This window comes from Serinus canaria, chromosome 20 (assembly GCF_022539315.1).
Source record: "Serinus canaria isolate serCan28SL12 chromosome 20, serCan2020, whole genome shotgun sequence".
In the NCBI taxonomy this organism is placed as follows: Eukaryota; Metazoa; Chordata; class Aves; order Passeriformes; family Fringillidae; genus Serinus; species Serinus canaria.
In genome coordinates, this window is record NC_066333.1 from 3,108,383 (window position 1) to 3,124,718 (window position 16,336).

Genomic DNA, 16,336 nt, shown 5'->3' on the forward strand with positions numbered 1-16,336 from the left:
GAAATGCTCCCACTGAGGACCAAAGTGGCTGCAGATCATTTAAGTTTCTCCTCTAAGCTCCTGTGAACACATCACTCACTCCCTTTTTGCAATCAACAATGGCTTTAAACTGAAAGAGAATAGGGTTAGATTGGATATCAGGAAGAAATTCTTCCCTGTGAGGGTGCTGAGGCCCCAGCTCAGGGTGCCCAGAGAAGCTGTGGCTGCCCCATTCCTCGCAGTGTCCATGTCCAAGGCCAGGCTGGATGGGGCTTGGAGCACCCTGAGATAGTGGAACCTGTCCCTGTCCAGGGCAGGGGGTGGAACAAGATGAGCTTAAAGGTCTCTTCCAACCCAAACCATTCTGTGATTGAGTAAAAGCAGTAATCCAAAGTTACCAAGCACAGGTGGGGGGCACCTGAAAGGTAAATTTCCAGAGCACAGCAAACCATCTCAAAGCTACCAGGTCTCATTTTCTGACTGGCAGAGATGTGATGGCAGCCCACAAAACAATTTTTCATAATGCAGGACAAACGTTCTGCATTTTACCAACTGGAAAACATCCTTAAGAAAACATTGATTCCCAGTTTGGAAAAGGTGTTGTAAGAAGGAATGAAGCCATTATCAAATGATGCCATGTCACAGGAACAGTTTGCACAGTGGGGAACCACAGAGAGACTCAATGATCTCAAAGGTCTTTTCCAATGTAGTTAATTGTGTAATTCTGTGACTCCAGCAGAGCAGAGATGGGGACTGAGGGAATGTCTCCCCTAGAACATCTCTGTTGCCATCTAAACTAAAACATGCTCAGAGCCTAAAATCCCTTCTAAACATGGAACCAACTGCAGCATGAGAGATCTCCAGCCCCTGCTTCCCCAGCAGCCTGTCCCAAGAGCAGGGTACAGGGTAAAGGAAGGAATTTTCCTGCTGTGGCGACAGCTCTTCATGTGCAAGGTCACCAGGAGTGGCCAGGAGGCTCTTGGGCTTCCTGATCCGTTCCACATCCAGAATTAGAGCAGCCAAAATGCCAGGCAGAGCTGGGCCAGCCAGGCTCCTGCCATGTGGGGAATGTGCTCACGTGTGAGCCGCATGGGCAGCGAGAGCTCCCGGCGTGCTTGGCCACCGTGGTGTCAGCTGCTCACACACCTCCTGCCACAGCTGTTCCTAGGACAGCCCCAAAAACTGCTGCATGAAAAGGGTCTGCCTGGACACATCTTGGTTTCTCAGGAACAACAGCAGGCAAAACTGAAAAAAAAAAAAAAAGGATTTCTTCCTATGCCGCAGCCTTGCTTATGCCATTTGAGAGAGGAATGGCACTTGAGGAAAGACAACCTTTTAAATCTGTTTTTGGGAAAATAAATTACATTGCAACATGAAGTTTGGGGAGAGCAGCTGTGCAAGATAATCAGAAAAAGGCACCCTTTCATCAGAAAAAATTCTGGTATTTGCATGGATTTTTTCAATATGGAAATGCTCTTAACTGCACAAACAGATGGGTCTGCAGCAGGTCTGTAAAACACCTCCATGAGAATATTTCATAATAACGGGGCAGACTGCCCAGCCCTGCCCATGCTTAACGTCACCATCTCCCATTGCAGTAATGCAGAATTCCCAAAGGAGTTCTGGGAAGCCTGAGATTTCTTGAGCAGCAAGTTTACCAGAAAGCTCAACCCCACCATCACCACGTTTAAATCCTCTTGCATCACAACAGGGATCAAGAAAGAAGAAGTTGCGTAATGACAGAGCTCAGCTTGGGAGGAGCTGGTGAAAACGTTTTCCCAGTGTGTTCAGAAATATTCGGCAGCACTGAGAGAACATTGTTGAGAAAACCTGGGGACAGAAAGCCCAGAAAAAAGAAGAATCTTACCAGTATAATGCCATCACTTCCTAAATCCACACAGTTGACTCGGTCCACTGTATTAGAACCATCCATCAGTTTTCCCCTCCAGTCTCCCCCATACACTTAGGTAGGGCCTAACAAAGCTCTGCTCTCAAATCCGTCTCTGAGCCAAACCATCCCAACTTAAAGCTGATGATGTATCCAGCATGAGCAGGCTCCTGTTGGTGTTAAGAAACCCAAACCAGCTGTGTCAAAGCAGGAGCCCTGTGCTCTGTAGGGAACAAAGTTCTGTGTTTAGCCCCAAGCCCAGCCCCACCAGCCCAACTGACTCCAAAACAGGCACAGTGTATTTTACAGAACAGACAAAATGAAGCTTATTTCCATAGGGATACTAGGCCATCATTTGCTCTTTGATCAAGGAATCAATCCTTTACACACCTTTAAAAACAGCTATATGGACACACAGCCTACAAAGCAAACCCCCAACACCCTGCATAGCTGTCACTGTCCCATAGGAAAATCATATCCATCCTTCTGTTCTTCCTTCTCATTAAATACATTCCCAGCTGCTCTTTGTATCTGCAGCCTTTCAGAAGCTGAACAAATACCAGATGCATCTAAAGAAATAATATTTATCTTGTGCAGCCCAGCCACTGTTCACTCTGCCATACCCTCAGTGATCCTACATTACAGAGCCCAGCTGGAGGTGGACACTGCTCCAAAACCACTCTATTTATGAACCTGCCAAAATTCCCTCCAGTTATCCCACTCATGCCAGGCTATGCCCTAAAATCTACTTCAAGCCCCTTTCTTTAGGCAGTGGCATGCTCAGACATCTCTAAAGGAATCAACACCTCCCAGTGCTGCTGGTTCATCAGCCAACATGGGCAAGTGAACTCAGTGCCATGGGATTTGTACACTCTGGGCTCACACCTGAGAGGCAGAACACCCCGGAGGAGGGTTTTGGGGAAGGCAGGATCAACAGCAGCTAGGAAATCCCTCTTCAAGGGAAATGTACTCTCACCCTGACTCATTTGACAAGATAAGTCATTTTACAAGTCATACAGACCACATGTAAATACCCTGGTGATGGTGTCAACAGCCACTTTGTGCTGATGGGCTCAGCAAGGAGAATTTGCTCTCTGTGGCTTCATGATTCTCCTACTTGCTTGATACTGAGTAACCACCAAGTCAAGAGTAAAAGCATTAACTCTTACTTTCTGAAGTACTTTAAAACACAAGAAGACAACCAGTGGGGAAAAACAACAGCTTTTTGCCTATTTTATTTAGGGGAGAGGTTTATTCAAGCAAATTTTAATTACTTTTTTAAAAACAAAAGAATCATATAGCGTTGCAACAGAGGTCATGTGCAAGACCGACCCAGCACATCAGAGTTTGGCTGCCCTTAGCCAGCATTTGCAACCCTACCAGCCAAAACCACTGAATGCTGCAGAAGGATGTGTGAGTTTGACACGAGAGGAAACATTTTAAATGTCTACCATCAGTTGGGTTTTCAAGGGAGCATGGACTATTTTTACCAGTCTAGTGGGAGTAGGGCTGATATTCAGTACAAAACAGCTGATTGCTTGTTTAAACAATTTACAGTTGGGCTGTTGAACAGACCCTTGATGAAGCTTCTGTAAGTAAAATAATCAACAAGCTGCCTGCCACTGGGAAATGCCCCATTTTGGAAAATAGATGCATCCCTGGTGGGAACATTCTGCCAAATTTTGAAGAGCTTCTAGAAACACAAAAAGCCAGGCAAGGGAATTTTAATAGAGGTTCAAACAATATCCATGAAGGACATGGTAGGAAATTAAGCTTTTAATCAGATTTTTGGTGGACATTTCAATTTCATGCATCATAAACCTCCAGAGGTGGAGGCCAGGTATCACTTGCTGGAATGTCGTTTAGGGAACATCTCTTAGAAGATGGTCAGTGGCAACAGGAATGGAAAACATACTTTACTATCACTGAATGAATCATCAAATGAATGGTCTGGGTTGGAAGAGACCTTAAAGACAATCTGGTTCCATGGGCATGGACACCTTCCACTAGACCAGGTTGCTACAACTCTGTCCAACCTGGCCTTGACCCCAGGAATGGGACAGACAGAGTTTCTCTGGGCACTATCAGGCAGCCAGGTGTGACAAAGCAAACAGGAAGACCCTCAACTTCCTTGAGGGATTCCCCTGAAGAAGGAAGGTGACACCTATGAAAATGTATTAATGGCAAACTGCCAGAGCTCACAATTTCCTACCGCACCTCATTTCGACATTTCCAAGTGATGTGCAGAAATGCAAACAGAGAACTGAAACCTACTACAAGAGGGGGAGGTGAGAGCTCTTGTGAAACCACTGCCCACTGACACTTCAGCCCAGGAACTTCAGGCACAGAGTCCCCCAGGCACAGCAAGTGCAGCAACCAGAAAAAATGCCACACTTTGAACGAGCACCCACTCACACCTCTTTTGGCAAAGCCTGAGCATTTTGTCCCCTACTTGGAGCAAGTCTCACCCACGTGTAGCTGGAGTCCTTGTCCACTGCTGCTCCATTCAGGGTGCCAAGGGAGAACACACAAGCCATTCACACAGCTAAAATAATCAGGTTTTCTAGTCCAATGAGCAAACTGAAGGCTCTGATCTTCCGTGTCCTGAATCCATATACAAGTTTACCATCCTCTCTGTCCATGAACTCCATTTATCCACCGCAAGTTTCAAATCTCCAGCCAATTTTTGCAATATGCCATCCCAGCACAACCACAGTGCCCCTCCCTAAAGCAACCAAGCATTTTTAAAACACATCCAGTTGTTTGTAACAGCTGCCAGCAGAACAAGACAAAAGTCTCATGGACATGAGAAAATCCAGGTGCCATTGCCTGTGCACACCCACCTCTCATACTGTCCCAAGGTGGTTATTGTAACATCCACACCCCCAGAACCATGCAGAAAGGCAGCACTGCACAGGGTATAAACCAATATTTTCAGGTAGGGCTCTAGATTCAGCATGAATTATTAAATCCCTCATGCTGAATCTAGAGAGCTGTCAGAACAATGAGGAGGATGAGGAAAAAGTACTAAATAAGAACATAAAACCTGCTGTCATTTACACAGCAGTATTGCACTTGTGCTCACAGCAGCTCAGTCAAGAGCTTCTCAGACTAAACTAAAGTACCATGTTGGGTCAGAACCATGGCTGATGTTTGGCCACCAGGTACAACAGCAGCAGGAGATGCTGTTTCTGGAGCACTTCAGCCTGGCCACCACCAGCAATTCTGTTTCAACACTGCCTTTGGTAGTCTTGCTGCTGACCCTGAAGAGTGTCCACTGAAAGTTAGGAAGCAAAGGGCAAGGCTAAAGCAGCTCCACAAAAACACTGTTCTTCCAGGCACTTGAATTCCTTTCTTGAACAATTTTTTGTGGGAAACCTCCTGAAGGTGGTCTGAAAAGAGCCATCTCTGTGTGCTCAGTGCCACCGGCCTCGTGCTTCAGCAGTCTGCCAGCAGCTCCACCACCTCTCCCAGCAACCCTGTTCCACTGCACCCCCAGGGATACAAGTCAGATTTACTGGTTCCCAGGACCCTCTCCATTGCCCTCTCTGGACAAAGAGGGACTGGCAACCTCCCAGCCCTTGGCACTGCAGCCTTTTGTAAATACCACCAGTATACCCTGGCCAGCAGCTCTGCAATTCCACATTCAAGTTCCTGCCCCTATCTGGGGCACATGCCATCTAATCCTGGGCACTTACGGACATCCCACTTGTTTATCTGGTCCAATACTTCCTGGATAATCCCTTGTATTTATATGGATGGATGCTGTATCCCTGCCAGAAGCAGCTACCAAAGGTTTCTGAGCAAAAGGCTGGAAAGAAACAGATCCAACAAAACTCAAATGAAAGCTGCTCCCCTGATTCAAGGCAGCAGAGCTGCTCTCCCAGGCAGGAGAAGTTAAAAAACCCTGGTCCTCACTGCTTTGCCATAGAGCAACCACCCAAGTGCTACCTGAGGGCCTTCTTTCTTAACAGATTTGATTTAACAGAGACGAAAAATCCCACTCTGTCTCCAGGAGCAGGACTGTGTGTTATTTGAGCTCAGTAAAAACTACTTCCAGAGAAAATCTTCAATAATGTGGAATGCCCTCTCATGGAGACACACGTCCAGGGGTGCTTTTGAATGGGCAAAACCACAGGAGACCACAGGCACTGGGTAATCAAGTGGTCACCAAGCTTTAATATCTGTCCCTTTCCTTCCTTGCACTGCAAAGCAGGACGAGAGCACTTGCCAGCTCCCTGTTCCTGCCCTGTCTGGCATCCTGGGATGGAAGAGGCTCTGCAAAGCAGGAATGGGGCTTGAGATATTCAAAACATCAAACTTATCACCCTTCCCTGCATCTCCCTGCAAATCAGCAAGTGTACCTGACAGGGATGAGTCAAGTTCTGCTTTCAAGTCAGTCCTTGCAATGGAAAAACAACTTCCAGTGACTCTGAGCATGCCAAATGCCTGAGCACCACAGTGCTCAATCTGCTGACTCACAGCATCCAGGAAAGCACACCCCACACATGCCTGAAGGAGGCAGTTTGCTGTTCTCAGATATTTATTTCATTCCTTTGGCACAACCACTCACCAGGGAACTACCTTGGAGATTTCACTAGTAATGAACAGAATGGAAGATGCAGCACGAGTACAACAGAAACACTTGGGACAGAAGAACCTCAAGATATGACAGGGGAAAATGGGTCTCAGCACACACACATAGAGCCCTTGGTTACAAGTTTTAGATCACAATCCCAGTGTTTTCCTGCCCCTCAGGCCAAACTGACAACCTCAAACCCTTAAGCAGGCATCACCATGCTGCCCTGGAGCAGCATCATCTTTGTATATCATCTGCACCCTACAGCTAGGAATTCAGAGCAGTTACATGAAATCAGTTAATTTTAAACCCATCATGACCTTGCTCCAAACAGCCCACAGCCAAAGTTAGAGACTCCATTCACCTATGGAGAAAGGTCAGGGAGCTACACCTGGGGAGAAGCTGTGAGTCCCTCCTGTCCCAGCCTGTACTTCATATATGAGTGTCCAAACACAATGGCTGCCTGCACTACCACACAGCACTAAGCACACTGCTCGGTGACTGCCCACAACTGTGAGAGGAAAAATTTCAAAGAAACCAGGAAAGCACATGACTTGGACATGCCTGAGGTACTACACCAGTCCCTGTTTTAACATCCCATGTTTCTATTGATGCTCCCCCCACCCCTACTCCTGCACTAGCCACGCAGCTCAGTCATCCCCACGATGCAGGGATATTCCCTTTTGGAGGGATGAGAAATGCTGTCTGAAACCTCCAGTTTTGTCACCCTCTCCCACACTGGTAGATTTCAAATCCAACCAGAAAAGAATTACACTTTCTGTGATGGAATCTACAACTATCACTGCTCTTGAAGAAGGTACAAGATTTAGAGCTTCATAAAACACTAATACATTCAATGTAATTTATTACCTATTTAAGGCACACATAATGTGCCTGATTTCCAGAAGCAGAGCATTGTACTGTTCAGCAGTGCTTCCAAAAGAATTAGTATCTACCAAAACCAGCACTCTATCCCTCTGCATACACAACAGGGAGATGACACAGATTGCTGGGGAGGCACCTCAGAAAGGACTGAGAGGGGCCACCCCTTTTCTCATGGAGAATACCCATCAGGAAAGGAGCTCTGCTGAGCCTGGGTAGTGCTGTGGGCATGAACCAAACCATGCACACAGCTGCAAATGTGGACCAGTAAAAGGAACATTCCCAGGTGTGAATTTTGTTCTTTTAACAAACTGTGATTTAGGGATCTGCTCTCATCACCAGAAGAGCATTGAAAGAGGCTGCATCACTGGAAGGGTAACAAGTCATCCAGGAAGTTGCCAAAGAATTGAATGGTCACTTTGACACAGGATGATCCAAAATCCTGGAGCCAGTGGGAGCAGCAGAGCCAACTGCAGCATGTAGAAGCCCTTGGAAAAGCTGGATGTTAACAGCCAGCATCCTCTGCCACAGCATCTGTGCATATGACAGATGTGTGAGGCTGGTTTGCATCTTTTATTTAATTTTTTTAAAACATGGTCTCATAGTTGCTTGGGTTTTTTTCTTCTAGAAAGTTTTATTGGAAGAAACCTCAAGGCTACAAGACCCTAAATCCATGATTACATTTTAAAGTCAAATCATATAAAGAAACCCAAATCAAACAAACCACACCTCCTAATTTTACATTTGCATGTCCTGTTTGTTCTAGGCCCAGAAGAGGAACCATAAGCACTTATTGTTTTGTTAAACAAAGTTCCAATAAGCTTTGGCAGCCTTTACTATCTTTATTGCTCCTTTCTAGATGTGTAATATCATATACCAATATAAATAAAAGCAGACGATGAATACACTCTCCCAGAGATGGCAGAAACCAGGAACACTGGCCAAGCCCCATCTCCCTTGGCTAGAGGGACTCTAAAAACAAAGCCCCACCTCCTGCCCCTGCCCCTGCAGTGCTAAACAGTGCTAACCTTAGTTTTATGTGTAACCTGTGCCTCTGTTTCTCAAACCAGTTACCCCAGCTGCAGTGCTGGTTAGCACTGCAGCTGGGGTAACTGGTTTGAGAAACAGAGGCACAGGTTACACATAAAACAGGCCTCAATCAAATACTTTCACACCCCAGGCTCTAATTAGAGAGTTTTGCAATGGGTGGTGGTTTTTTTTAATTCCCTCATGGTTATAATTTTACCTCTACAGGCTGCCCAGGCTGAAGTTTATATGAGATTATTAACAGACACTTCAGCACAGAACTAAGGGCTGTCCAAGTGACTTAGGATGTCTACAGCAGGAATGAAGGAATACTGTGCTCCTGCCCTAATTAACCATCCCTCACAAAGGCCTTAGCACTGCTGCAAGTCCCCTTAATGTCCCAGTAGCTGGTCCAGTCTGTTTCCCCTGCAAAGCCCATGAGAGTCACCACAGGTACCCACCTGCACAGCAACCACTGCTACTGACCTCAGCCTTTATACACCATTATGACATTTCACTTTTGAGAGCAGCACTTTATCAGAAGCATTTCCTGGAGCTTCTGTTCCTTTTTTTAGACCACATCAGCAATACTAAGCAGAGAAAGAGGAATCAGAAGCAGGGAAACCAGAAATATTTGTAACATTCACAAGAAGCCTGAGATATCCTAGTGAAGCAGGCAACAGGGAAAAATCCATGTTTCCTGCCACCTCAGGATGGCCATTTGGAACTACACAGTCCTAACAGCACCATGAGGACACCATGACAGCAAACACCACCTATGTACAAGTTCTGCAGCATTAGGCAATCCCATGTGCTGCTCTTTGTGCTGAAAACGCAATTCCATGTGGCTTGGGATTAGACCCTCTGAGTGGAGCCAATTTGGGCAGTCCTGGACTGCTGGTGGTGCAGGAACCTTTAGTGCAGCTTGGCCCTAACAAACCCAGAGAAGCTGCTTGCTCCTTCCCATCCAAGCAGGACTGGAGATAGCCACAGGCAGCAGTTCTGAGTTTTGTAAGGACATGTTGCTTCTCAGAGACACTCAGCAATGCCTCCAAACATAATTCAACTTTTCCCTAATCTCCTCCTCGCTGAAAGCAAAGACCATGGTCCTGTATCTTTTCAGAGCTCTCAGAGCTGGACAGTCAAACCCAAACCCTGGGATAAATTCAGCACCTATCCCATCCAGCAGGCTACACGCTTTCTTAGATGCAATCTAGTGGCTCAGGTGTTTAAAAATATAAAAACTTATTCACCTTTCAGAGGCCTTAATTTCTTTTTTGACCTTTCATAAACTGTGACAAGTATCAAGCATTTTAGGGAGCCAGGCTCATTAAAACACAAAATGTGAGAGGACAAGATGAGAGAAATTAATTACTGTTTTGTTTTGAAGAAAACCACGTGCTCAGAGAGGAGTAATTTTATGAGCTGCAACCCTCAGCCCTCTTTCCCAAGTCCTCAGTGCCACAGGTTTGTCACAGTGTGCTTCTTCCATTGCTCCCACCAGCATTCCTAGCTGACAGCTCCCCACTACAGTGGCTGGTCACCTGTGACAGAGCCACGCTAGGAAAGTTTGTCCCAAAACAGTCAAGGGAAACTCTCTGCTTAGGAGGAAGAGATTTTATTTTCTAGCACTGTGAGCAACAACTGACAGCCACCCACCATTTTCATATCCACCCCAAGCTTTTCTCAGCATCACAAATACCCCCACAAAGGCTGCCAGAATAACCAACAAGAAAAATGTTCATCAAGCCCAAATTAAAACTGTGAGCAGCTGCCTCACTGTCACACAAAGATTTACATGCATGAAGAACCCAGTCCCTCAACAAACCCCAGCACAGGGCCAGCACTGGCTGCCAAATGGCTTTGTTTGCTTTACACCTTTACCTGCAGGAGTTTACAAAGGAGTTTTCATTCAGAAGCTGCACTCATTTTACATCAGTCACCTACAGAATCTATTTAACTAGCAGGGAAGTAAACACTTTCCAGCGTTTCACCTGTGCCTTATCAATATGATTAACTACTAGGCAGTGTGAGTAATTCTTTCACTGAAGCAAAAGGGCTATGGATAGAAACTGCAGAAACTCTGTGAAGCCAATTTGACAGCCACAGCCAGAGCCACACTGGTATAACCATGCTCCTTTCAGCAGCAGGGTGGCTCCCCAGTCAACTTTACACCAGTTGACTAAGGGGGACCTTCAGCAGCACAATAAATCACTTAGACTATCTGATATTTTTATTGCAATGACAGTAAGATTTCTCCATCTGCTCTGCTGTGCTCAAGGGACTCACCATATCCCAATGAGTTACTGCATGCCTACTATGGGGTATATTTAATTGTGCTTCTGCCCTGTCACATACAGTCATAGCCAGGTTACATGAGCACAAGCTCAAGGGAAACAGCAAAATGCACAGGACAGCCAGGCACAGCTCTGTCTGAGGACAGCTGCCAGCTGAGCTAGTTCAGCAGGAGTGCATTACTTCTGGAGCTTGGACATCACGAGTGAAACCTACTTTGCATCAATATGAAAAGTAAGTTTTACATGGATTTTAACACTAGTAATTACTCTGGTAAAAAACCACAACCATACTTCAGATAAGGCTGAAAGTAACTTTTCTTCCCAAAGGTAGAGAAGCCAGCCTGTCTGAAAGCACATCACATTCAAGTGCAAGGAATCCACATTTAAACTATACCTGGTATTCGGAGAACCTTTCTGCCACGGGAGTGGAAACTCGCCAGCCCACAAAACATAAACACGGGAGATAATGGGGCTCATTAGCTTTTAGCTGTCGGATGTTGGCTGTTGTTCTATCCACATCTACTTCCTTCCCCAGGCAGTTGTGGCACCTGCCTCACTCCAGTCTGACCGCTCGGAGCTCTCAGCAGGTGCAGCTGCGGAGCCAGAGCTGGCAGTCAGGCGCTCCCCACTGCCATGCCGGGCACCTCAGTGCATCCCAGGAAGGGCAGAGAAGCTTCCCGGCACAGCTCTTCCCAAGGACACTGCAAGCAAACACGTGCTGAACCCATCTAAGGATTAGCCCCTCTCACGTTTTACGTTTTCATTCACCTCAGAAGAAATTGACATTGTTTGTACATTTTAGGGTGCTATTTACACATCCTCTCCACCACAATAAAAACAGAAACTCACCAGTAAAAAGCAACTTTGTCCCCAAGCTTCTTCTCATTGACATTTCTGTCCAGGAGGTTGTAGCAGATGTTGGTGGTCGCTCCTTTCATCCACTCGATGAAGATCTTCCCCTTGGTCACATCGAAGTTGTACTTCAGGAAGGGTCCCGTGTGCTGACGCTTCCAGAAGAACTCTTTAGCGATGTCCCCCCAAAATTCTGCAAAGGCAACGGGCACCGGAGCCCGTGAGCGGGAAACAGGGATGAGGGAACGGGGGGACACGAGGGGCACCCCCGAGCACCCCACACACGGGGGTTCGCGGAGGGCTCCCCGCGCTCCCCACAGCCCCCGGAGGGCCCGGGCAGCCGCCGCCCCGCCGCGCCGGCCCCGCTCACCGTGCGGCTCCTCCACGGAGCGCTGGTACAGCCGCTGGTAGTGGGGCAGCGAGGGGACGTGGGCTGCGGGCAGCAGCTCGGGCCGCGGCCGGTAGAGCCGGGCCTGCTCCCCCGGCAGCACCATGGCGAGGCACCGGGGCTGTGCGCGGGCGGGGGCCGCCCAGCCCCGCTCCGCCGCCGCGCCGAGCCGGGGGCGGGCACGGCGGGCACGGCCCGCCCTCACGGCGGAGCGGGGCGGCGGCCATATTCCTGAGCCTGTGCTGGTGTCACCATGACTCTGGTGTCTCGGTGTCCGTGCTGTCACCCTCCCAGCAGTGTCCTTGTGTCAGTGGTGTCCCTCTGTCAGCCGTGTTTGCCTTGTCCTGTCAGCGGTGTCCTCCTGTCAGCCGCGTCCTTTTTTCGGTACTGTCCCGTGTCAGTGGTGACACCCTGTCAGCCGTGTCCCCTGTGTTAGTGGTGTCCCCTGTGTCAGTGGTGACCCCCTATCAGCCAAGTCTCCCCACAGCTATGTACCCTGCCCACCGTGTCCCCTCTGTCACCAGTGTGTCCCTCTCCAGTGGTGTTCTGTCAGTCGTTGGCCTTCTGTCAGTGGTGTCCCCCTGTCGGCCAGGTGGGACATCCCCACGACCAGCGGTGGCCCTTGTCAGCAGTGACTCCTGTCAGTGGTGTCCCTGACAGCCACGTCCTGCTGTCAGTGGTGTCCTCTGTCAGTGGTGTCCCCCTAACAGCCATATCCCCAAGACCAGCGGTGTCCCCTGTCAGCGGTATCCCCCTGACAGCCATGTCCCACTGTCAGTAGTGACCCCTGTCAGCCCACAGCCCCCTGACAGCCATGTCCCGCTGTCAGTAGTGTCCCCTATCCGCCCACAGCCCCCTGACAGCCATGTCCCACTGTCAGTAGTGTCCCCTATCAGCCCACAGACCCCATCCTGCACCATCAGCCCTGTCCTCATTTAACAACCCTGCCCTGTCAGCCATTTCTCCCTCGCCAGCAGGAGTTGTGTCCCCTCTGTGCCAGTCCCTGCCGCTTTGCCAGGCAGAGGGATTGAGATCCACGAGATCCATGAGATCCTCCTTCACCAGCCCCAGCGCAGGCCAGCAGGTATGGCCATGCTCCATGCCTTGTCCCCATGCAGAAAACAACTTTCCTGTGGATCCACAACGTTCCACTTCTCCACCGAGTTGTGTGTGCACAGCGAGCTGTGGCAGTTCCCTGAGCACCTTCTACCTGCAAAAACTTTGTACAGATCTCCTGAGGTAGTGAGAAATTAAGCATTTTTTTTCATTGTTTTTCACCAAGAAGGCAGACAAATGCTGGAACAGGAGGCCAAAGTAGGAGCAGGGTCACAGTCCTTAGACACAGACAAAATTCAAGATAAGCCCCTGAGTAGCCATGCCCATTGGAGCAGGAGGCTGTAGCTGGGGTCCCCCAAGGACCAACGTGATTCCAAGAGTCTGGTCTCAGCAGGAGCTGCCTGTGGTTGTACCTCCTGCAGCAGATCACTTGTCATCCCAATCCTTAACATTCCCTGCATTGAGCCAAACTGCCCCAACAGCATTGCCTGCCTCTATGACATTGCCTGCCAAGAAGATATTTCTTAGGAAGGCTGCCAAAACCTCAAATTCCTTTTCTCCACTGGAGAACTCACCCCTTGGAGCAAAGCACTGCCATGCCCAGGCAGCCACCTGCCCTGGGAATTTTGTGCTGGTTTGGGCCAGGGCCAAGGAGCACTCAAAAGATTAAAGTGCAAAACTTAAGCTGGCACAGTGTCAGTGGGCAGGTACAGCCTACTCTAGTATCCCTGGGTTTTCCCAAGTGCTTTTGTGCACTCCCTGGGAGTGTTGCCCTGATCTAGACTGGAGAAGGCACAAGCCTGTGGACTGGTGAGCATTGTCTGCCACTCCAAGCAATGTTCTCATCAGCAAAGAGGCCAGAAACAGTTCTACAGACAAAAAAAGCAGCAGCACTGGTGTGTATTTTTCATTAAGGATGTTCTCTAGTTTTGAAGGGCTGTGCTGCAGCTCCCTGCTCGGGTGTCAGTTTGCTGCCTGCCCATGCTGCTTCAGGGCAAAGGTTCTTCTGTGACCCCATGTGGGAGGACACAGCTGGTTTACTCCGAGGTGAAACCCAGGAGTAGTTCAGGTGATACCTCACTCCATGGGCTGTGTCCTATGGGCAGTATCACTCCAGAGATATTCTCTACATGCCTCCAACATGAGCTCAGCAAGATTTACATCCCAAACCTGTCAGCCACCCTCACACCATGCTGTAGCCCATGCAACAAAATTTGCTCAACCATGTAATATAAAATCCCTGTCCTGGAAAGCTACAGTGTGGCCTCATATTATTGATTTCATTGTTTTTAACCATAAAAATAAAAATTAAAAAAAAAATCACAGGAACATCAGTGTGCAGGGTCTCAATCTCTGTCACATGGATGAAGGTGAAGTCTCCAGCACAAGTCCAATGCCCAGTTTTAGCCCATTCCTTTTTGGACTTTCAGCCTGGGATCAGCAGTTTCTGACCCCAGGCCTCTGTGGATAACCCAGTAAGGATACAGCCAAATCTTACAAGATATTTCCCTTGACCAGTCAGCAGTATCATTACCTCCAAGATCCCAATTACAAAAGGTGGGGTTTTTTTTAAGAAAAAGTCATTTTGGCTCTGCAGCTTGGGTCCTTAGACAGGGGTGTTTTTGAAGCTCCTCAGGAGCTATGGGAATTGCACTCCAGCACTCCCCTTGGATTGATGGTCTGGGAATGGCTCCATGATTTCTGGATACACTTGGCATATCATTTAACCCCAGCTGGAAACCACTCTGATCCTCTCCTGAGAAGTGGGACAAACCCTGCACCTCTAATGTCCTTCACTAGACACCTCAAGCTGATAATTTTCTGTTATGAGCTGCCAACCTTCAGTTCCAGCAGCCTGTGTCCCAGGGATTTTGCATTTACCAGCTGCTTTCTAACAAGCCCTCTGTCCCCTTAAGTGCCAGGAAAGGGGCTGTCCTTCACCCCACTGCTGGGAAAGGGCTTTGTTGCTCTCTTTGTCACAGAACAGTGTCCCAGAGCCAGTGAAGAGGTGCTTTGCAGATCTGGGAGGTGCACTCTGCTTCCCTTCTCATTGGCCTTTTGCTTTCAGTGATTTGGCCAGCTGAAATCCCCCACCAGCCTCAGTGACAGCATGATTTCCGTCCAGCAACTGTTGCCTGTGTGTGTAGGGCATTGTGAGCCATGAGGCTGGGGCAACACCATGTCCCACGAGCACCACAGCTGTCATTCATCCAACATTGTCCAGCTTGGGCTGCTGCAGCCAGGGAATTTTGTTATTGTGCTGCAGCTGTCCACAGCTGTGGCCCAGGAAGCTGCCTGATGGGGAGAGGGTGCATCTCCTCTCAGAAAGCACCTGCAAAGCAGAAAATTCCAAATAGCCTCCTATTGTTTTTCCCAGCTCTCTCATGTTCCAATAGTTCTCCAAGCAGCTGCATACAGGGTTGTGAACCACAGAGGTGGTACCATCAGTCAGACCCCCATGGCGCAGACACAGCCCTCCTCAGCTTTTCATTTCAGTGTCTCACAGCTGGAAAACCACAGAATCATGGAATGCTTTGGGTTGGAAGGGAAGTTGAACCTCATCTCATTCCAACCCCCTGCCGTGTGCAGGGACACCTTCTTTTAGGCCAGCTTGTTCCAGGCCCCGTCCAACCTGGCCTTGAACGCTTTGTGGATGTGCCCAGGCTTCCCTTGGTGATTTTACCGGATCTAGGAAAGGGCCTCCTGCTGTGTGACCATACTTTGCTGCTCCAGTTCCTCCACCTCAGGGCAGTTTGCATCCAGTTGGGCTCCTGCCCTGGGGGCTGGTGTGTGCTGGAGCTGGATGCTGCAGGATTTGCTCTGAGCTTGCCTCCCAGCTCTCCTAACTCACTAGGCAGTCCTGGAAAATCAGCTGCATGTTAGATTCTTTATTACCTTTTCCTGTAAAGGAATAAAAGTACTTAAAGTGTATATGTCAATGAAACTACTTAAAATGTATATGTTAATGTATATTAAGGTCTCTTGAAGAGACTCAAGAGGGTCAAAAAAATATACTGGTCAGGGTATGTGGTATCTTGCTCATACTCTGGAAACTTGGGATACTCTGGAAACAGCCTCTCTAGTGCAGCACCCACAGCAGCTTAGCAGCTGTGCTGGGACCCTTCACTGCATCTTCCCTGACATGAAAGATCTCAGTCCTGGAGATGCTGGGGGTGGGGGAAAGAAACTGGAAAGTGTGAACTGGTTTGTACACCTCAGACCTCCTCATCCTGGTGGGGTGAGCAGGAGGTTGCTGTGCAACCCACAGCAGTGGAGGAAGGAACCCAGAAAGTCACAGAGGAGTCTGAGCTACCCCAAGGCTCCAGTGTGATGGCTGAGCCTCATGGGCTCGTCTAGAGGAGGACAGCAAGCCACCTCCTCTCCCACTG

At 48.6% G+C, this 16,336-nt stretch overlaps 1 protein-coding gene across 2 annotated transcripts in view; it reads right to left on the minus strand.

Moving 5' to 3' along the window:
* Positions 1–12,034, minus strand: part of ACSS2 (acyl-CoA synthetase short chain family member 2) — a 31,209-nt gene extending 19,175 nt beyond the window's left edge. For both annotated transcript variants that reach the window (XM_030232250.2, XM_030232249.2), the window contains exons 1-2: positions 11,874–12,034; positions 11,501–11,696 (exon numbers count right to left, since the gene is read on the minus strand). In XM_030232250.2, the coding sequence (XP_030088110.2) occupies positions 11,501–11,696; positions 11,874–11,997 (320 nt within the window). In that variant the 5' untranslated portion in view covers positions 11,998–12,034. The remainder of the gene's footprint in view (positions 1–11,500; positions 11,697–11,873) is intronic.
* Positions 12,035–16,336: the final 4,302 nt, after the last annotated feature.